The sequence below is a fragment of the Camarhynchus parvulus genome, chromosome 7 (genome assembly GCF_901933205.1).
Source record: "Camarhynchus parvulus chromosome 7, STF_HiC, whole genome shotgun sequence".
Taxonomy (NCBI): domain Eukaryota; kingdom Metazoa; phylum Chordata; class Aves; order Passeriformes; family Thraupidae; genus Camarhynchus; species Camarhynchus parvulus.
Window position 1 is genome coordinate 27498377 of NC_044577.1, and position 22818 is coordinate 27521194.

General features: G+C 46.2%; 1 protein-coding gene across 1 annotated transcript in view; it reads right to left on the reverse strand.

Annotated features, from left to right (window-relative positions):
- ADCY5 (adenylate cyclase 5) overlaps positions 1-20006 on the reverse strand; it is a 203079-nt gene extending 183073 nt beyond the window's left edge. The window contains exon 1 of the mRNA XM_030952680.1: positions 18662-20006. Coding sequence (XP_030808540.1) covers positions 18662-19663 — 1002 coding nt within the window. The 5' untranslated portion in view covers positions 19664-20006. The remainder of the gene's footprint in view (positions 1-18661) is intronic.
- Between the last annotated feature and the right edge of the window lie 2812 nt (positions 20007-22818).

Genomic DNA, 22818 nt, shown 5'->3' on the forward strand with positions numbered 1-22818 from the left:
TTCTGGCCAGTTTCTCTCACACCGAACTCAAATACAATTTCACCCACACAAGCACTAACAAGCATGCTATGTGTCCTGTCTTCCCCTGTATCATCTCAAACCATCCTTCTCTCCTTCCTCAGGTAATTTCAGATCCAGTCAGCTCCCAGATTTGGGTCTCCACATGCCACAAAAATATTTGTTCTGCCACAGCAAGTGCTTCTTTTGGTGGCTGTGCCAGGCTGTGCAGGCTCATAGTGTGCATTAAACCAGGCCAGAAGATTTCTCTTCTGCTGAGGAGAAATCACATCTGGTAGGCACATCCCTGACCAGCACTGCCTCCAACAGAGGCTCTCTCCAGGCTTCATTCACCTGACATACATCTGTCTTTAGGCTGTAGGGATATATGCCTCTGCTTCTGTAATCTGTATTAGCTAGGCAATGGCACCAGAGTTCCGTGTCTTAATGAACCAAGTTGTCACTCCTTCATCCTCAGCAGCTCTCCTTCCCTCCATCTAGTCCTGGCAGCCTCCACCTGTTCCTTCTGCAAAAGGCCTCAACAGGTAAAACATGACTTCAATAAAAGCATGGGAAGAAAGCTGTGTGAAGCCTACCCTGTGCAAGAGCTCCAGACCCCACCATCAGGATCTGCTTTAACACAAGATCCAATGTCCTCCAAGTAACTCTCCTGCACATAACCACTGATCTATGCTGCTGGGCAAGGGCAAGCAGAGGGGAAAGTATTCTGCAGAGTACTCTACTTCGCCTCCTGAAGGTTTTCTGACATGATTAGACACTGTGAAACAGCCTGCAAAGAGAAACTGCAATACACCTGCTCAGCTGCCGGGCTGACTCGCTGCCAGGGCCACAGGAACATCCAGCGTGACTGCGGCTCAAATGACACTCCAGCCTCCCTCACTCCTGCTCCTGGTAACTCTGCAGGGGCAAGAGGACGCCCCACCACACTGTGGAAGGTTTGATCTGCAAAGTTTCCTCTGTCCAAGTCCACAGGCTTGGAGCCTGGAAGAAGAGGTGGTGGCAGCAACACAAGGACAGGGCACGGGGCCGTGCCAGCAGAGTGCATTGGATGGATACTGACCCTGGGATGATTGAGCTTGCTAGCAGCCTGCTGTGTTTACACTTATACAGCAGATGGTTCCTTTAAAACAGAAAAGCTCAAAACAGGAGGTAGCCCTACCACCACGTTGTTTAGTGAAAGTTTCCTACAATTTTTCCATTGTCAGTCCCAGCTGAGAGATGTTTGTTATGGAGAAGTCACATGTGAAAAAAGCACGTGCATGCCAGGAAATTTCTGTGTTAGTCCCAATATAAGATCTGTCACAAGACATTGTGGGTCTCATTTTCAGAGTGTTTCTTGCATTCAGCCCCTTGTCCTCCCCTCCCTTCACCCTCTTATTTGAATCCTTCTTCATACAATATTGAACAACCTTACCCACTCAGCCTGTTGCCACAAACCCATAGCCTCCTTCCAAGAGAGCAGCAGGTCTTGGGCACACTTTGCCCATTTTGGGGCCACAGCCAAGACTCTGCACTTCCCTGCATCCTACACAGCACACTACCAGACTGCTGATTCAGCTAGCTCACGAGATTTTGCTCAGCAGGCAACAGATAACACTTCACAATTCATTTTAATTGCAACTTCTTTGTAGTGTTTTCCTTTATTCAAGGGAGAGAAGAAAATTTAAAAATTGCTTGATCCAGTCCAGATTATAACGGATCCTTGCTTTCAAAAGGACAAGTTTACTCTGAAAATAACTCCAAATGACATCTCACAGCTGTCTCTCCTCAGCTCTATTCACCATCCTACTGATCCTCCTGGTTTCTCTCTCAGGCTGTTGCCCTTGCCTATATGGATACAGGCTCACCAGCCTCCTCCATCTCAGCAAGGTGTTTACTGTCTCCTCACACACACACTCTTTTACACGTCATTTTCAGTTTGGCCCTTCCCAGGGTCCCACAGACCCAACTCCACCATCCCATACATCTCACTTCTTGAGAAGAAGAGAAGCTGCCACTTCTCTTTCCCTGGATGGCAGAGAAGGGTGGAGAGCAGAGGAAAGCAGGCAGGCAGGACTGCAAGCACCAAACTCAGCAAAGAAGCTATAGGGAAGCCATTAGCACCTCTCAGTGCTTTGCCCTTTACCTGCACAGCACAGACCAGGCCCTTTCTCTTCAGTCCAACACACAAAGAATTGTCAATAACAACCTCTTCCCTTCTGCTTCCCCACGTTCAAATTTAAAGCTGTATTCCCACGAGTAAAAAAACCCAAACAGACACCAAGCCTCAAAGTCTACTGTATTTTCTTTAATTCCTAGCAGAAGTCTGCTGTTCAGAGTTTAGTCAAAGGTGCTGTGAGAACCCTCTCTGCTCTGCCACACCAATTTCCACTGCAGATCACATCAGTAATCAGCATGCTGTGGTATGCAGGAGTGGTCAGGCAGCTCATGCCTGTTCAAGTGCAGCTACATTCAAAAGTTGGACTGAACAGTAGGAAATACAGGAGCCCACAAGCTCATTATTTATTCTGTAGAAATGTCTAGAGGCAAGAGGAGGCAGTCACACTGTTTAGTCAATGAAAAATGCTCTTTAGGAAGATTTTAGATGTCTAAATTCACAAGACCCACTTGGGAAATTTCAGGTGCCTGAGGCATACCATGTTGAGAGCCAAGGCACCACAGGAAAGAATGGCTTTGGAAACTTCATTTCACATTTTAACCAATCCAGTGGGATGCAAGAAGGTTTTACTCCTGCCTCAGAACTCTCCTGAGTTCCCTCATTACTGAGGCTGGAACACCAAGGGCCTCAGAAGCCATAACCATTCCCTTTGTACTGCAAAGCAGATGGGTCAAGCCAACTGTCCCATGAATTCACTGTGGCAAATCTGAGATGCTGCACAACATAACCCAACCCACTTTCTTCTGGCACCATGATCAAGACAGACAAACTCTGTGCATGCTCATCCAGGAGGATCAGACCACCTCAAGTCTTCATCACACTCCTCAAACAGCCCAACACAGAGAGGGATTTTGCTCTCTGAGCCAGCCCCAGAGCTTGGATTAGACACATGATCACTGCAGAGGGCTCTAATGCAGCCTCCCAGGCTCAAAGCAAGTGAATGCTCACAAACACAGCTGTGCAAAAAGAAATAAAATAAAAAATCTCACTATAACATACACTGTTCCCTTAGGACAAGTTATTCTGGTCTGAAAACAAAACAAAAAAAAGGCAGTAACTTTTAGAAAATATAGCTAAGTGAAAACAAAGCCCAGCCACCCTTTTCTGCACCTTCAAGGCAGATGCTAACACACATTTGTGTATGCAACAGCCCCAGAACATGAAGCAGTTCAGAGCACAGACGTGGAAAGAGGTGCTGGCACAGCTTCCTTGGCCATTTCTGACAATGCTGTTTTGTTCTTCCATAAAGCTGTTTTGTTTAGGGCCTTCTTTGAAAATTCCATCATGACACATGTGCAAAGTGCCAGCATGGATAAATGTGCTCCTCCAGGATTATTTTCACCATGGTTAATATTCCACCCCCCACAATCTCCTCAACCACACTCTGTTCCACATGCTCATTGCTTCACAAGGAGGAATATGCAGTCCTGTCCCCACAGTTTCTGTCTGTCTGCCCCTGCTCCTCCCAGAAGTCACCAGTGCTCTGGGTCAGCTGCTTTCCATGGATTTTGCAGCTTCTTTGAAGGCAGCAGGGATGCCAGGGCTCGCACATCCTTCATGAACTCCATGCACCTCTGTGAATGACACGAGCCAGTGCTCCTGGTGACACAAAATCATGGCTCAATGCACACTCCTGTTCCAGAAAGTGTGTTACTCATCAGCACAACAGCCCAGGACATTGGTGCAAGGAAGTAAGGAAGCACTTGAGTATTAATGCTGGCTAAGTAAAAAAATTCCTGATTTCCTCAGCAAAACAGCACTTGACCCACATTTTCTAGAAAGCAACAGCTTGCATGTTACTCTGTGCAAACTCTACTTAGAAAGAAAGAAAAACTGACCCACATTTGAACTGTCTCAGTAATCAGTGGTGCATAAAAAAGGCTCCCAAAGTAGCACCATTAACCCAGTGTGTTATCTCCAGTGGATGGGTTCTCTAAGACTATTTTACAGAGACTAATGCTGAACTTTTTCTTGCCTACAGCAGCCACGCAAAGCAAAGCTGGTTACTACATACTCCCATCCAGGGCACTCATGTCCTGCTTCTGGGGAAACAACCAGATTTGACCCCAAAAATATAAATCCTAAACTACCAGCTTCCTATGAAGAGACACTGTAAAAGTTGTAAAAGTATGACCTTTCAAGCATTCAAAAACTAACCTAGATGTGTGGTCCACGGAAGGTGCAATGAGGAAAGCCATTCAGGAAGGCCTGCACCAAAACTTCATTATTGATTTAACATGCAACATCTACACTTCTGTGCCCTCCTCCTGCTGTCAGTGACTTGTAGGTCTCTTCCAGTATTTTAATCCCTTACTTTTCCTATAATCACTGAGTACTCAACTGCAAGCTTTTTTTTATCAGACTTTTCCTATTTGGTTTCATTTTAAAAATATTCTGGAACAGTTAAAATTTTGGTTAAGAATCACATCATGCCACTTCATGTATTTGGGATTTATACACATGCCATCTATACTCCAGCATACACTCCAGAGCCATCGTTGCTCAGAAATGCACACTGAGTATCACAGATATTGAAGGCCCCATCACTGTGATATCAAGCTCAAGAAGATGGATAACAGAAGAATTGCTCTGCAGCTTCCCACCAGCAGGTTCCTTTGCCAGGCACTGCCACTTGCAGAGCAGCTCATCAGAAACCAGCCCAATGTTCTGCTGAAAGGAGGTCAGAAACCAGCAGTGACAAAGCACATCAGGGAGAGATGGTGCTGGATGTGTGTGAGGCCCAACTGCAGCACATGGGCAAGTCATGGCCTGATTTGCCAGAAATAGGGATCATTTCCTCTGCAGCACTGCTAGCAGAGCAGGCAGGTGGGCCAGGCAGAAGAAAGAGGCAGGATGCCAATGTAAGCCTGAAGCAAATTAAATATCAGAAGGCAGCAGGTTCCTTTGAGACTGCTTGGTTGCTCTTTTGGCAGAGGAGAAAAGCAAGCCATTAAAGAGGTAGAATACACCCGTGTCAACTTCATTTGCAGTGCTAATTGCCATGCACGTGCACTAATTGCCCTCACATGAAGTGCAAGGGACTGGGCACTACTTGAATCCCAGGCAGTAGGTGAGTCTTCCAATGTAGCACTTGTTGGATCATGCTCTCAGCACACATTCCACTTGTACCAAAGAAATATGGAAGGAATCAGTGCAGCCTTGTTTTTTCATAAAGTTATCCAGTACAGCTTATTTGGAGACCAAAAAGGAAACTTTAACCAGACCACCAGAGATATTCAAAACATTAACAAAGTTTGGAGCTTCTTATCAAAATAAGAGAAGGTATGAGCCACTGAAACAAACCATTCCCTGCTGTCATTGTGGAGGACAGGGCAATGGAGCAGCCCATTCTATCCTGCAGCCACCTTCTGTGACTGTCTTTTCTTTTTTCAGTAATAGCAGCACTATTTGATTGCTCTCAGTAAAAGCTGATGGCTGTCAGGGCTCATCCTAGTTACCTGCACAGGTAAAGTGCATCAGAAAAATAAACACTGGGGGCAGGAACACAGAGCTGCACTGCCTGGGGCTTCTCCTGGGGCTGTTTACATCACTGAGGAGCTGAAAGCAAGGAACAAGCAGAGGGAGGGAGGACTGCAGCAGGTGGACAGATCATGCTTGGCCATCCTCTCTCCTGTTTTGTTAAGGGTTTCCTGAAAAAACAGAATTGTGAGACAGTGGAACAGATTGTCCAGAGAAGCTGTGGATGCCCCATCGCTAGAAGTGCTGAGGCCGGGATGGATGGGGGTCTGAGTGACCTGGTCTAGAGATGTCCATGCCAGGGGTGTTGGAACTGGATGATCTTTAAGGTCCCTTCTAACCCAACCACTTCATGATTCTACAAAAAAGGGGTTAATGCCCTTCCCTTCAGCAAAGTCTGAAAGCAACATACGTCCCTACCAGTATGTTAACACGTCCTTAACATCCTTCAGCTGCATTTGCTCCGAGCTCATTACACTCCTTTCTCACTGGAGGACACCCACCCCTCTGAGCTGCTTGCTCAGGTGTGCATGTGCTCCTCCCAGACTGTTTTGGTCCAAATGTATGCGCTAAACTAACTTTGGGTGAGTTGGGCTGCAAAAAACATTTCAGTTACTGAGTTTGACTGTTAGCAGTAATGGAATTGCTGCTGAAGCACAGACAACTAAAAAACCCTGGAAAACCAGACTCAATGATCCATTACCACATAAGTGAAGAAGAGGAAATGCACCTCTCACTACTAAAGTCTTTTTACAGTATGTCTTCCCAGTTTTTTTTTCCCTCAGGACCTACAGAGAAGTCAGGCTGGGGAGAGAGACAGGAGACACTGCAGGCACATCTTCCACAGCATGTCTGATACACTGCAGGGCGCCTAGTGCAAGACAGATGCCTCTCAGTAATGTGAGGATTGATCAGTGTAAATCAGTCACTATTGTTCTACACCAGCTGTCCCTTCATACAGAAAAGTCCTGAGGGGAGTTAAAGGCATTTTGCAAGCAGCCAGAGGGAAAAAGGTATTTTTGGTGATAGGCAGAAGGCATTTAGATTCCAACTCATTTCTTGCTGCGCTAAAAATAAACTAAACAAGGCAACAACGATTTAGGGTATGGTTCAAAGAGAGGTAAGATTCCTTTAGACCTCATTGGGACAGGGAATAGCAGAGGGAGAAGTAAATATCATGGCCATTAAGATTCAAAAGTTAGTTGGCTCAGTCCTGGAAATTGTAGCTCTGCCTAAGACAACTCTTTGTGCAGAAGGCATCCTTCAGGTTTTTTTCCCTTCTACTCAAAGGAAATCAACATTTTCACTCTGCCCAGACCCAAATGCTGTTTCAACGAGCAAGCCAATGTTACAATGCCACCCATTTGAAGGGAGCACAATATTTCTCCAATAAGCTTCAGCAGGAGGTTTGGCAGGCAGGGAGCTGTCACAGCGTCTCCCCATGAGGTTTGACACACAAGATATGCTCATGTGGCAGCAAGGCACTGCCTCAATAGCGTATGGAGCATTGCAAATGGCTTAAACAGAAGGAGAGCTGCTGCAAACCAAAGGAGTTTCTCTCAGGAAAGACACAGAAGAGCATCACCTGCCACTTCTGTGGCATTCCAGGTGGCAGCCTGGCATCTTAGACATACAGAATTTTGTCCTGGCCACAGCTGCTAAGGAATTGGCAGTGGAAAGGTTTGGTCTCAGCCCCAAGCAAGAGGTCATGCTCTGAAAGCAGATCATTTCTCTGGGAATGATGGGTGGTGAGCAGCCACCCCTCGCACAGAAACAGCCATAGAGGGGACACTCATGACCAGGCTCCTGAAAAGCACCTTTGGAAACGGGGCCAAGAGCTGGCTAAACATGACAGATAAGCTCCTCTCTTGACTCTGTCTCTATCACAACCAGCCCCAACCCTTGCCAAGGGGGAAGGCACATAGCACAGAGTTCCTATCTGTAAAAGAAAATGATATACAAGAGCAATGCATTAAGCATTAAGTATAAAGTACTCTCACTTACATAAGCTACAATCTTAGCCCGAAGATATTGTGGTAAAGATTGGTCTGTTCAGAAAAGTTCATCAAAATAAATTGAAGAAAATTATTTAAACCTGTGAGAACACTTCTTGTAATAAGCATGACTTTATTTAGTTTGCATTCCCTCTGGAAGTGAATTAAATTAACAAGGTCCATTTGCATCTAAAATAGACAAGTAAGGTGGTTTCAGCAGTGGACTACAGTTTCTGTATGGTGGGCTTTATATTGTGGTTTAACTAATCCACAGAGTGTTACCTTTCCTAGACATCGTTACTTGGACAAACCTTCAGTGTCATGACACAGCCAGATACTCATTACCTGCATTAGGGAAGAAGGAAAACAAACTAACAAAAAATTGCAGTTTCCTAACTTTCTCTCTTGGGATATGAAAATATTTTCAGGAAATACTTCCTTAAGTATTTGTTCACAGTCATTTCAACCACAGTGCAAGAGGCATACACTTTTAAGAGTCCCTGGAGTTCTAAGGAGTTACCTAAGCACAGCTACCCTAACAGCTGAGAGGGACCAGACACCAAAAGGAGGTCACTTGTGAAAGGATGTGTAACCTTCAAGCTTACAGCTTGTACTGCAGTGCTTCCAGGAAGGCTTCAGTCAGGAATGAGACCCAGCTGTGCCAGATGTCATTCAAATGCACTGTTTGTGACATTAGAGAATGGCAGGCTCTGGGTGGGGTGGGAACTAAAGCCAGGTGAGACAAGGAAACCAAGCACCAGTTTCATCTGAGAGCAGCCAGAGAGCTCTAGTCACAGACAGCTCTTTACTGTCTGCTCCTACCCAGGGCTCTGCTAAAAACCCATCAACAAAACAAACACACTAGAAAGCACATCAGTGCTGCTGTGACCCCCAAGAGCACATACACAAAGGAGGGGTTTTTCTAGACTGGTCTGTGATTAGTACCTACCACAAATGGTTTAGGCTGACTTGGTCTTATCTTGGTGCAGCAGGATGACATAGCTAAGCTCTGGAAGTAGCCTTCAATCATATCATTTCTGGGTTTGTACCTTTCAAAAGTTATCAGTACATCTGTCATATCAAGGAGGTGGCACTTGTTCTAGCACACCGACATGACTAAGAAGATATAAGCCTGAGCTCTAGTCCCTCATTTTCTTGGCTTGTCAACAGCCTTGCAAATTTCTCAGATACAATAGTAAACCCATATGCACAGCATCTATTTGGTGTTGTACTGCTAAAAAGTCCAGAATAGACATAGAGCAAAGAAAAATGCCATATTCAACATCAATTAAGAAGGCAGGCATGTAATTACCCAGTACAAAATCTGGGCATGATGTCAGAACCCCTTCACAACTAACACGTCCATCTGTGTTATATTTAAGTAGATGCCACCAATTTGAAGAGAAATATCCCCAATATGTTCCATCACAGGGTATTAAAATCCTGTCTTACTAAGAGGAGAGAGGAAAAAATAAGTATTGGTTCAGTTCAGAAATCACTGCAGATTGCTTTTTCAACTGACAAATACTATGCAATTCAGCACTTAAAGTTTTATTTTTTTAATTGAATGGAAGAAATTTTAAAGTGTAGGAGAATTGTTCAGTGGGTACTGTGAAATGAGCTCAGAAGTCCATCCTGGCCTTAAGATCCAGAGAGTTCACCACTCACCAGCAGTTCCCACACTAGTAACCTACTTCATGTGCAACGGCCTGCAAGACTGCATTTAGCTCTCAGCCTGAGTGAGACTGACACTGTGATTACACATTCTCCCACCACACTGCACAGCCTCCTCTTTCCTTAGCACTGCAGAGCATTTCTTCCTCTCCCTATGAGATTACAAGTAACCACCTGCCCAGAAAAGAGAAACCCCATTTAAATGGAAACATCTTCATTTATAACATGTCCTTTGGTCCCCCCATTTGTGTGCATGAATACCCACACTTTAAAAGCAACAATACAGAGAGAAAGCTGCCATTGGGTGCCTCCCAGCAAATGGAAAGAGTTCATCACTCAGCAAACATGTCTGAGGAGCTCTGTCATCTGTGGGCTGACCAGCAAACTACTGTTTTTAGAAATACTGATTTGAGTAGTGCCTTACCACATTGCTGGCTCTAAGAATTCAGTTTGCAGAGCGAGAGGGACAAAGGGATCAGTGCTTGTAGCATTTAGTCTAGAGCAGGGAATTAAGGGAAGGAGGCAAGGCTTTTTCTGGAAGGGAAGATACAGCCAGCGAACTGTTTGCATCAGCAACATTTTATGACAGATTCTTGCAAGCAATGTCATAGCCTTTTCTTCTAACTATGAAGTGAGACAGAATGTCTTATACAAGCTGCAAACATATTTGAAGAATAAACAGTTTGCGTAAGTTGCCTCTTTGAGAGATCAATTTCTAATGTCTGGGGGGGAAAGAAAGACAAAACACAAACCTTTCTTTATTTCTATTACCTCTGTGTTGCATCAGCACAGTTCTTTGTTTACTGTCTGCAAAGATGCACTCTGATACTAGTGGAATGTGTATCTTGAATTTGAAGAGCAGCTTTAATTCCCAAAACTCAACCTCCCAAAAGCAAAGTTTCCCAAAAACACAGGATGATAGCCAAACACGGCAATACCACAAAGACCCAATTCACAGTAAAAAATTTGAAGGGTATTACATGGGTGTGTAAAACTTTTCATGAAAAGAAAAGGCAGTTTAATTTTTCATCTGGAAACTCATCACTCAAACTGCAGAAGAAGCAGTCTAGGCAAAGGAATTATAAACAAAATCAGGGCAGGATTGAGGATGCTTTGAAATAGACTTCTCTACTGCTATTTCTGCTGCTATGAAGTAGGAGAAGCCGCAAATGATGACTACACAATGCACACTACAGACAGTCCTGATAACATCTTAAATACACAAATATGATTTGTGTTCCTGATGTCTGGGGAAGGGAATAAAGATACCTGGCAAATACATTAGTGTCATATAAATATGGAGAAAAAAGAACACAATGATATTTTATTTGCAGAACAAAGCCTGACAAAACAATGAAACATTCTATAGTGAATGCTGCAACAAAAATCCTGCTAGGCATTAGTGAGGCCAGCCTGGCACCAGAAGCAATACTGCTGGTGATGCCAATGCTGCCCTTTAATTCTTCAGCTGTGGGGGGTCCTACCATTTGTAAACACATCATCTTTGTGGTGTAAAACCAACCATGTCTGGCTGAAGTAGCTCACAAGCTTGTCTGCCCACCAGGCTCTTAGTGGGACAGAGCTTCCCAAATGTGCAAGAGCAAGACTGGAAGTGCAAGGGAGAGCTTTAAAATGTGTTCAGTCCATTTCTCTGAGTGTCAGAACAAGACCATCTCGTGCTAAATTCTACTGCAGGTCTGCTGAATGCTGCCATTCCTGTACCTGCCAGTGATGAAACCAGCAGGAGTCAGCACCATCATAAAACATCATGGAGAGTTTCACTGGGAGTGGTCCAGTTGCAGGTGCTAAAAAGCATTTTGAGTCTTGTCTTGGCCTGACAGCCATTTTATGTGTGACCTTATTAAGTGCTAGAAACTTCAAACTTTCTTATGATAAGGTGAGAAGATTTAGGAGTTCAGGAGACAAATATTAAAATTCTTGTCTGTTTCCCACACCCCCTCATAACTAGATTATCCTTTTTAATATCTCTGGGGTTGTGTTTTTTCATTCACATGAGATTTCCCCTTGGGTTTTTACCTAGCCTAAGGACTCCATAATAATGAATCAAATTAAGTTTCTGGCAGCAGTGGGCTACCTCTCAGGTAAAGACAAAAAAATAATATTTTTTAAAAGTATCACCAATGTCAAAACAAAAAGAAGAAAGAGCATCCCATGGATGAAAGATATCACAAGTTCAGATCACTAGGCTAGACTTCAGAGGGAGGGAAGGAACTAACAGTGATCCCACATCAAAACACAGGACTTGCAGGAGATGAAAAAGTCACAGAGCAGTTAGACAGGAACCCCACCCATTTCCCAGAAGCTGTAAATCTTCACATTCCTTGCACACACTTTGTCACTGTCCTACCCCTCTGGGCCATAAAAAAACAACATGCAGCACATCATGAAATCAAGTAGCAGCTGGAAGGCTCCAGGGAGATGCTGGTGCACTCCAGCTCCCTCAGAACCACCTCTTCTGGGTTCAGATTACCTGTGCAAGGCGCCATGTAAACCCTACAGTACAGAGCAGATGGGAGGACAAACCTTGCCCAAGGCTGGCAAAACCTGGAGCCCTGTCTCCTGCCTCCTCAAACAAAAGTGGGTATTTTCTCTGAACATACCCACCTGCACAGGGAAAAACAATGAACAAACAAAAAAAAAAAAAAAAAAACCACCCCCAACCAAACAAAAAATTAATAAAAAACCAAAAACAAATCAAAAACAACCGAAGAAGATGAAAAAGAAAAAGAAAAAGAAAAAGAAAAAACAGAAAAAGAAAAAGAAAGAACAGAAAAAAAATTAAAATAAGTAAAATGAGACGAGGAAAAAAAGAGATGAGAAGGAAGAGAAGAAAAGAGACAGGAGCTTTTCAAAGCATGGGTTCTCAGAAGCCACTACCAGCTACAGGGTGGATCACTTTACCATCCGCACGGTCAAAATAATTTTAGTTTTTACCTCTCAGTTCTTCAGGTGTTGCTGGGAATTTTTCATTGCATCTTCTACCAGGACAGAAGGAAAATCCTTTTAGCTTGATTAGAAAATGAGAGTAAATATCCAGTAATACCAAAACATGATGACAAAACCAGCTATTACCAAAAGACTGTAACTACTCCAACGACTGCAATGGCTAAAAAGTTAGCAATTGTTCCACTTTTCTTAAAAGACAGAGAGGGAGCCATGGTACATGACTGAAAGATTAGCTAATCAGACACAAATTGAATGCATTTGGAGAACAGCCTGGTGCCCAAAGTTCACATTCCAGCTGGGCTGAGTCCCAGTCCTCTTCCAGCCCAGACCTTGGCAGTGCTGCCCACACCACAGTGGACTCAGAGCAAAAGGGCATTCAGGAAGCACTGGGCTATTCAGGCTCCAGGAGGGCACAACCAGCTCCAGTGAGCCCTTAGCACCAGGATAACCAGCATTGTATATTCATTGCTGTTCAGGGTTATAAATCATCTGAATGAGGTTAATCACAAAAGACCTCATAAATAAGATGTCCTGCCTTGGACAGGTCTCTGACAGAGAGCAGGGGTCAAACTAAGCCATTGTGCCCAGGACACTGAAGGACAAGTCAATGGCTGCTTTGTAAGATTAGGGCAAGGAAATTTGTCCTTCTGCTTCCAGTACCTTCATGAATCCTGATGTTGCTCTGAAGTATCTTCACCTCTCCAGAAATAACCAGAACTAGCACACCCTGCCTTTTCAAGCTTGCCATAAAAGTGCCTAGAAGAACAAGTCTTTTTGCTGTGCACCTCAATCACTCCTATTTGGTTTTGTCTTGAATTCACCAAGATCCAAACCAGTTATAAAAGTGTGATTACAACCAAAAGGCTGAGAGAAATTAGTCAAATAGGTCAGTTTATAAAGACAAAAAACTTATTAAGAATCCAGGAACACAGGGAAATTAGACACACAGCACTCTATCACACTAACAGGTTTTGATACTGGTGAACATTATGGTGAAATATTAAACTAATTCATGGTGGGGGGAAGGAGGATAAAGCAAGGGGGTAGATTAGGAGGTGGCAGGATTATAGGGTAATTTAGGAGATAAGAAAAACAGATTTGCCTTTGTAAACCTCAAGCAATACATGCCCAAGAGATAAAGACAATATTCTTACAAAGGAATAAATTGATACACAATACCTCCGGGATTTACTTAATTACTTCTATTACAGAATTACCCTAGGGAGGCAACTAGCAATGCAGCAGTTACTGAATATTGCAGGTTGCCATTTTTTCCCCTGAACACAAGAAGATCACAAATCAATTTTCAATATCTTCGGTGCAACTGCTGCTCAGGCAGGTTCTTCAGTAGTGAGCAGTGCTAGAGCTCTCCTCACTGCACGAGAGCCCCACTGATATCAATGTTTATGCAGAACAGGGCATTAAGTGCTGTTTGAGACACCCAGTACCTGGCCCCATGTGGCTGAGCACCTTAAAAATCCCATCCCATACAAACATTACTCAAATCTATTTCCAGGTGGACAAAAGTAAAGCAGGCAGCACATAACCATAGGAGAGCTGACACACAGATCCATCTGCATTCCAGGTGGTTCATCTCTCCTTCTTGATGAATAAAGACAATGCTGCTTGAAGACAATGAAAGCACAGTGCAAGGACTTGATTAACACTCTGCTGAGAACCCGTCTCTAAATCAGTCATCACTCACATGTAGCAGGCATGCTGAGGCTGAGATGGAACACACAGTACCACCTCTCCTACTGTGTGACTAACTTCTTGCTGAATGCCATTCAAATTGCCAACTGGAAAGCATCTCTACGAGGTGCTAGGAGATCTCCACAAGATTCAAGCCAATTCGCTGTTACAGAAAGGAATTGTCTTTAGCCCTGCTGAAGTGAGTTTGTTTATGAAGAGGAGAGAGACTGGTTCTTATACCAACATCTTCTGAGAAACAGTTAAACTGAAATGTTACACTTTCAAGAGAGCCACCATGCAGGTACAGATCAATCATCCACCATTAACATGCACTGACAGAGAGAAAGGCCAACACATACACGCTTCTCAGAAGTGAAGGACGAGGAGTACTAATGTAACGTTGTTATGATGGAGACATGGAAAAGGGCTGAGCAAGAAGGAGCCCTGAATCAGAGACAAGCAAAAGGCATGTGCTGAGGTAGTTTGCTATCAGAGATCCTTTGCAGAAGGTTTGCAGTAGTGTTTGGGGAGAAAGGAGATCAGTGCATTTCAGTTTCTATTTCAATGAGGTTACTGACACAAGACAAAAAAAAAGGTATTTATTTCTCATGGTACCTTACCAGTCACCACTCGCACTGAGTTAATAAACTATAAAGACTTAACTGTATCCTTGAACACGGAACATCAGAAAGTTACAATAGAACAGGTTTGGGTGGGAAAACAGGAGTAAATCTAACCTCAGTCCACGGGCTTGTTTGATGTTTGTATACGGCATTCTTATCCCCTACTCCTGGTCCCCCACTCACTCCCACACACAATTCCCATCCCTTTTTAAGTCTGATTCAGTCCAATAAACTCTCTTGTGAAATTCCCTGTCCCTTAGCCCATAGTCTTACAAAAATGCCAGTGCTTACTCAAGACTCTCTGCGCTGAGGGCAGCTGTCTCCTCACATGACTTCAGTTAAGCATCTGCAGCCCACAGGCTGAACCTCTGCCCATGTGCCCATACAGGCCCCTGGGTCAGCTGGGCAGCTCGCTCCAAGGGACTGGGAATAAATCTCACTGTTATCTCTGCTGTGAATGCAAGGCAGATTTCTGATAAACAGTACACTTCTTTCTCAGTTAAGTATTAGAAAGCCTCATTCACATGTAAAGTAATGCTTACGTGAATTCTAGAGTTGAGCGTGTTTTCAGAGCCTGAAAGTGCATCAGAGCCAGCACATGGAAAAAGTGGCCTGAAAAGAGATACACTTACATGCAGAAAGACAACACAGAATCACAGAACCACAGAATTTCTAGGTTGGACCTTTAAGATCATCGAGTCCAACCCATCTTCTAACACCTCAACTAGATCATGGCACACTTCCATGCAGTGAAACAGATTTGTAATCTGTCCCAGAATAACACAAGAACATAAACCTGAAGACAAACACAGTCATCCCCTCCCCAATAAATCCAAAAGCAGTTCCTCTAGAGCTAACTGATCACAGGAACAAATGAAGAGCCCCCTTTTTAAGCAGTCGGAATTTGTAGTTGGTGGAGCATCACCTATTCACTGTGTTCCGCTTCCAGCAGCATGCTGCCTTTGGAAACAAGTAAATTCCCAAACACAGGATTTCCTTTTCTCCCCTCCCTCAGCACTGGATAACTTTTTAATATAAGGCAATAATTAGTACTTTTTTATTCCAATCAAACCTCAATTCAAGAAGCTAAGATCAGCCTCTAGCTGATCAGACTCACAGAAGAATCAAAATACTCATCTTTTTGACAGCGGTGCTTTTTCTTTTGAAAGACAGACTCCTCCAAGTAGCAAAGAGAAGTCAGAGCCTACTTTCCAAATCCAGTGAGTCCAGAAGAATTATTTTAAAAAGCAGCTCAGTTAAGACTGAACAATGACAACTACTTTTACTCCTGGCACGTTATGGATTCAGAAACAGTAGACTGCAGTAACCCTTCCATGAAGTCTGACTAACATAGCCTTGGACCAGAGAGTTTGGGGACAGAAAAATCCAGCAATGATAGGAGAAGATAATTCAGACAATAAACTCATGCATCCTCAGCTAGGGAATACAACAAGCTGCCTTTCCCCCAAAAGGGACCTTCTACCAAGAATTTCACTCTCTTGAGAAAGAGGAGTTTTTAACAGGCTCCAGAGCCTTATAAAAGTGCTCAGGAGTCAACACAAGAGTCACCCTGCCTTAAACATCGGTGGATCATAACAAGAGTGTATTATTTCTCCTGGTTTGGAAACAATTCAGAGAGGATTTAAAGAAAAAGCTCCCACAAAGTAAAACTTGCTTAAGTATTATAGTTTAAAATGCCATGAAAAAGAGAGGGAAGGTGATACACATCCTAACCAGCCTTTCTTCTGTGACCGCTGGATGTAAAGTACCATCTGGTCACACAGTCACAAAGGCACTCCTGCTCCACAAAATCCAGGCTGATGTGACTGCCAGCATGAAGTCACAGAGAACATTTTAACTCACTCTTCTTGACTTAGCTGGTCTTCACCTGCCTTTGCCTCTGGTAGTTTGAAGGAGGAAAATAGGGCTTGTGTGCATTAGCGGGGCAGAGCTGAACACAACTGATTCCACGGCAACGAGATACAGCCCCAGTGAAGAAGGCCTGTTAATAGCTGTAAGGCAATGTGCTCAGCAGAATGGATTTTCTATCAGACAGCCAGAGATAGCAGCTCGTGTTCGTACACAAACGTGTAAGGAATCTGATGCTTGGCCTTGTACAACCCCACTGATTCAGCCCGTGCTACGCCAGCGTAGACCACAGCAAGATAGAGACTGTGTTAGTAGGAAAAATAAACAGGCAACGTGGAGAGATGCTCTGCCTTTGAAGACAAAGTAAAAGTGCTCCTAGGACATTCCTCATTAACGGAACATTTATTGCCAAACCATAGGAAAACCCCAGCATTAGTATGAAAGCAAAAGCAACTGTGCAATGCACAGATTTGTGCATGCTGTACCATCACCGATCGCCCATGCTTCTACCTTTGACAAGTGCACATTCATACACGAGCCAACCTCTTACAAACAACCTGCTATTTGGAACGGGAGGGAGCTGAAATTGTTCCAGATTTTCAACTGAGGGAGTCAATCATTTGGCCTTTGAAGTTTAGGCTCCTTCCTACTAAAATACAGTTACCAACATTTTCCAACGCAATATTTGATTCATTTGTTAGTATGCTCCGAACCCTGCTCATAACAGACTGCTAAATCTTCTAGCAGCAATCATGATGGGATTTGCCTTGCCATGTAAGGATACTGTCTCCAAACACACTGATTTCAACAGGACCAGTCTCAGTTTATAAAGCAAAAAGCACACATGAGGCTTTGCAAGACCAGAGCCCCAGTGGAGAAGAGCTGAGGCCATTAGCAAACTTTTTCAAGTCAAGCAGAAAAACACCAACTGTCCCACTCACAGTGTATGCTCTGCTGGAAATGCACAAAAAGCCATTTATATCAAACATAAGAAGAATATGTCACGTACAGTTTATAAAAATATCTGTAACCAACTAAGAACAAAGCCAGAAACTCTCCAAGTAGGCTTAACGAGGCTGTGGGGAGAAAAGAGTAATTTCATGGGCTATTTTGTATAGCAAAACAGTGACAGCCTCATTCTGATGTGGTCCTATTTAAGTCCTACAACTTTTCTTGCCACTGCAATAAGCAGAACTCAAAACAACCCAGAACTGAGACTCAAAGCAGGCGCTGAACACAAGGCTTTATTTTATATTATGTGATTTACCTGATTTTAAGAAACAGTCCCTGGTAGCACACAGGTATCAGGGCTGACTCCGTGACAGGCTCATCACTGCTCAGAGTCCTGCACATCAGAAGGGTGACAACTGCCTCACAGCTTCAGTGTTTTACGTGTGGTAAGTTTAAAGCACGAGTCCCAAGGCTGCCTGCTTCTCTTGAAGAGTGGCGCCTTGTGTTGCTGTTGTTTATACAGATATGGTAATTAAAGATTGCACTGTAATGCATTTGATAATAGTCTTATTGTTCCCGTGAACTGAACTGCTTCAGTTAAACATGATATCACAGCTAAATAACAACCTGCATTTATACTTTTTTTGGTACTTTTTATCCTGCCTGTACAGGAACTCTGGGCTTTTTCACCATAGAGATTTCCAGCATATCTCAGAGAAAAACACTTTCCTGCTAAACCAAAAGCCCACATTCCCATGGAGTGCGGTCTCTGAAGATGCCTAAGCTCTGTGCTAACACTGAACCCGGAGTGACACACAAGGATAACCTCTACCTTACAAAAACAGCCAGACTTTCCACACCTTTCGCAGTAAAACAGCAGCATGCTTGGATACTGTTCCGCAGGTGTGCTTAGCACAGGGCTGTTCACATTGAATACAACTGAAGGGCACCAGCTGACAGTGCTGGAGCAGCCGTCATGGGAACCCAGTAAGACACACACTTGTATGTTTAGAGCCTTAACGTGGAGCAGAAACAAGGGAACACCACAGCAATGAAAAAAAGCAAGATTACAGGCTAGCACTGCACACCATCCCACCCAGCAGCAGGTAACCTAGGAGTTCAGCTGAAAGTCTCCTGTCAACCTTCCAGCATCAGGCAGGCCTGTGGAAGTCAGACTACCCCACTTCCCTCACCCTTCAATGCTGAGCACACATCCAAATGACTCAGGGCTTGCCTACCTGCTTCAGGAGGAACTTATCCTCCGCGTTGATCTTGAGGGAGACGGCCAGGTGGATGGCGGAGAGCACCACCCCGCTGATGACCGCGGCTCTCATCCGCACCGGCAGCAGCGTGTAGATGCTGTAGATGAAGAAGACGGTCCACCAGATGCCCTCGGAGGCGCTCCTGGGCCACACCAGCAGAACCCCTACCACTTGCACTGCCAGGATCACCAGGATGACAGAGTAGCACGCCAACCACATGTGGTCCTGGTGGAAGTTGTTGCGGTTGCACACCATGCACAGCACCACCATCAGCACGATGGCCAGGGAGAGCACCACGACATAGGATACCTCATAGCGGCCGTGTGCGGCATGGAAGATCAGCATGACCACACAGACCAGCACCAGCACGGCCATAAGCATGGTGAGGCTGCTCTGGTTTAGCCGAAAGAAGTAGCGCTGATAGAGACGTTCCAGTTTCTCAGACTGGAACTTCTTGGACCTGAAGATTTGCAGCAGGCTACTGCAACAACTGCCCATGGAGAAGGCCGCCTCGGAGTCCCCCTCGTCCCCGTCCTCTTCTTCCAGCTCCTCAATCTTGGCCTTGATGCGTTTCTCGTCCAGCCCCAACTCCACAGAGCGGGGCCGTACCTCCCCCTGCTCCCCCAGCTGCCGGGGGCTGGCATTGTTGGGGGCAGCGGGGGAATCACTGCCGGGCGGGTGGCGGGACCGGTGACGTCGGCTGTCGTCACCGTGCTCCTGCCAGGCGGATTTGGACCTAAAGCTCATCATCCTGCAGCCGCTCTCCCCGCGGTTGCGGGGCTCGTAGTCTTCCTCGCTCCTCCACCTGCTCGACATGCGGGAGGCCTTCTTGCCCGAGGACCTGTTGGGAGGCGGCGGGTAGGAGTAGCCATTGGCCCGGGCCTCCGCCTCGCCCCAGGCTGAGCGGTGCTGCTCGGTGCCTGCCCAGGGCGCGGGACCGCCGAAGCCCGGGGGGCTGACGCTGTTGGACCGGGACATGCCCTGAGGAGCGGGGCCGCGGGCGAGGGGATCACCGCAGGGGACGAGCCGCCGGGAGAAAATCCCAAAAGGCAGCGGGGAAGGAGAAAAAAATGAGGGGGGAAAAAGAAAAAAAAATGAGAAAGAAAAAAGGCAAAACCCGCAAATGCCCCCAAAGTCTCCGGAACGGCCGGGCGTCCCCAGAGCCGGGGTGTCCCCGGCGGGACGCTCAGGGCAGTGCCATCGCCGGCCCCGGCACTTGGACACCGCCGAGCGCGCTCGGCACCGCGGGGACCGGGACGGCCCCGGCTCACGGCCGCTCGCCCTCAGCCGCGCCGCGGCGGCCGCAGGGGCTCGGGGCGCCGCGGGGGAGCCGCATCGCAGCGCGCCCGCACCGCTCCCGCCCGGCCCCCCGCCGCTCGGGGCCGGGCGCAGGGCGGGCGCTTCGCCGCGGGCCGGTCGGCGGGGAGCGGGCGGAGGCTCAGGCTCGCAGGGATGCGGCAGCCGGCGGCGGCGGGAGCATCCCTGCCCGAGGGGCGCGGCGGGGGGCTGCCCGGGGCGGACCGGGCTGCGGCGGCGCTCCCGGCTCGCCTCGCCTCCCAGCGGCGGAGTCCCGGCGGTAAGGCACGGCCGGCGGCAGCCGCGCCGCTCATGCACCCGGCCGCCGCTCCCGCTACGCCGCGGTGCCTTCGGGCGGCCGCAGCGCCTCTCCCACGGGCACCGGGGGAGAGGGGGAGAAACCGGCAAATCTGAAAAATCGGAAGGGTAAGGGGAAAGAAAAAAATTCCAAAAACCCGAGCAGGAGCAGGGGCGGGGGCTCGGCGCTGCCTCCCCCGCGCTGCCGCCGGTGCCGGTGCCGGAGCGGGGGCGGTGGCGGAGGCGGCAGCGGCCCCGCGCGCGGCTCTCCCGGGGACGGCGGCGCCGCGTCCCGGCCGCGCTTTGTGCTCCCCATTCAGCCGCGCGCCGGCCGCGCCGCCCCCGCCCGCCCCCATTGGCCCGGCCCCGCCGCCGCGCGCCGCCATTGGCCCGGCCCCGCCACCGCCCCGCCAATGCGCGCGCCCGGGGCGGGGCGCCTTAACCCCTTCGGCGCCGCCCGGCAGCTCCGGGCCGCCCCCGGCAGCGCTGCTCGGGGCGAGCGGGGCCGCTCCGGGCGCTGCATCCCAGCTCCTGCGTCCGGCAAGCTGCTGGGGCATCAAGCACCGGGGCCGAACTGGCGAACAGAGGAAAATCAAGCCGCAGAAAATCCTCTCACAGCAGCAGCACCTGTTACTGGACCCACCTTAACGCAGAAAGTAAGGGTAAAATACACGCACAGGTAGGTTTACCTTGTTTCTTCAACCACTTACGCTACAGCCCTCAGCTTCACCCGGCAGCGCTGTGACACCGTTTTATGGCATGTCCCCTAACCTGGGAGTGCGGCATGACCATACCACAGCAGTTCCCAGCAAGTTTCTATATCCAGACTTTTCCACAAAGTTCTTTCAAGTGAACCACTCTTTCTGCAGATGCAAGTGAGCCAATTAATGTTTTACAGTGTTTTGAAGGTAAGCATCATATGTACTAAGAATAATATTATTGCTTGATGTTCTGCATCATGTTTTATTAAAAACAAGCTGTCAAATCAGATAACTGCTTGGCTTAAGTTGCTGAAACTGGAAATGGTCTAGATGTTTGATCAAACATTGGAAATCCCTGCTCACAAGTAGTCCCCAGCAGTCGTAGTGCTGAAGCTGTGGTCATCAAGGGATAGAGATAAGCAACGTTTGTAGAGAGGATATATTGCTGGACACAGTTGGGGGAAAAAAGCCAAACCGGATAACCTTCCAAACAGAAGCCCTTCATGTGTCCTTTACACGTGCAAGTAACTCCACAAACTACAGCAATTTAGGCCTCTGTGCATTTCAGTGGTTTATAAAACCATATGCTGAATTTTCAGCAGCTTCTTCCATAGAGCATCTTTTATTTACCAGGAATTCACAGTTAAAGATTTTCCCTAAAACCATACAGCTATTACAGTGGGGCTCACTTACAGGGCACTTTCCTGACAGATGCTACATACTGCAGCTGATCACAACTGGACTTACAGTCTGCTTCCCACGAGGAGCCATTTTTATATATAAATATCACTGCCCTTCAGATATTATTTCTTGTGATATTATACAACACTGTCACTATCCATACACTACTTTTGTTCTGCTTGAGTAGAACAACACTCAAGAATTATTGTGTAGTTGCTTACTCTGTCTGAACAGTGCCTGAACCCAAGGGATAAAGACAGTGAAACAATTCTTCAGTGAGCTGTAAACTGGGACAGGTCTTTTTGTTTTGTACACAAAGTCCCACTTTGGAGTCCTTCTCTCAAAGCCAGCAGTAAAAGATCTCACTTTTTCATACTAAAATCAAGTAAAAGAAGAAAGGTGATCCACAAAATTGGTGACCCCAAAATTAATTCTGCTTCACAGAAAGTTACTATGAAGGCATGTGTAAGAACCAAGCACATTCAACATCCACATCTTGTTACATTTCGTTCTAGATATCAACAAAGCATTGCCCAGGTAACAGACCAAGCAATTTTTTTATGTTTCACCACTGGGTCTGAATGAGGTTTTACTTATCTTTTGCATCATGGAAGCCTCTGGAAGCCTGAATCATAGGCAGGACTCCAGTGACAGTAAGCTACAGCCCCTTCTCCAGGAAGTTTATATACAGAGGTACCAGGGGAATGGTAGTTTCAGTTCTAGAGTACCATTCATGTTTCTTTTCACAATGCCATTTCGTATGACATACAGTTTTGCTTTTCTGAAATGTCATAAGAATTGGTGCTTAATCAATTTCAGGGTGTTAAAAAAAAATTCAGCCAGAGGGGAAAAAAGTTTTGTCCTTGCTACAGGGGAAAACAAGTCTTCAACCAAAAGTTTGTAACTTTAGAAACAGATAGATAAATACAAGGTGTTGAGTTTAAAGAGGGGTAAAGAAGCATTTGGAAGAGATTGTGCAGAAAATCCATAACTTGTGAAAACAACAAGGATGTTAAGAAGCTAAAAAGTGTCTCAGAAGCTATGAGTAGCACCAACTAAATGGGTATCTCACACAATGAGGACATACAGGGCTATGATAAAGATGTAAGATTCCACATGGATAGTAAAAATCTCTAATGCCCACTTCTAGCTGATGAT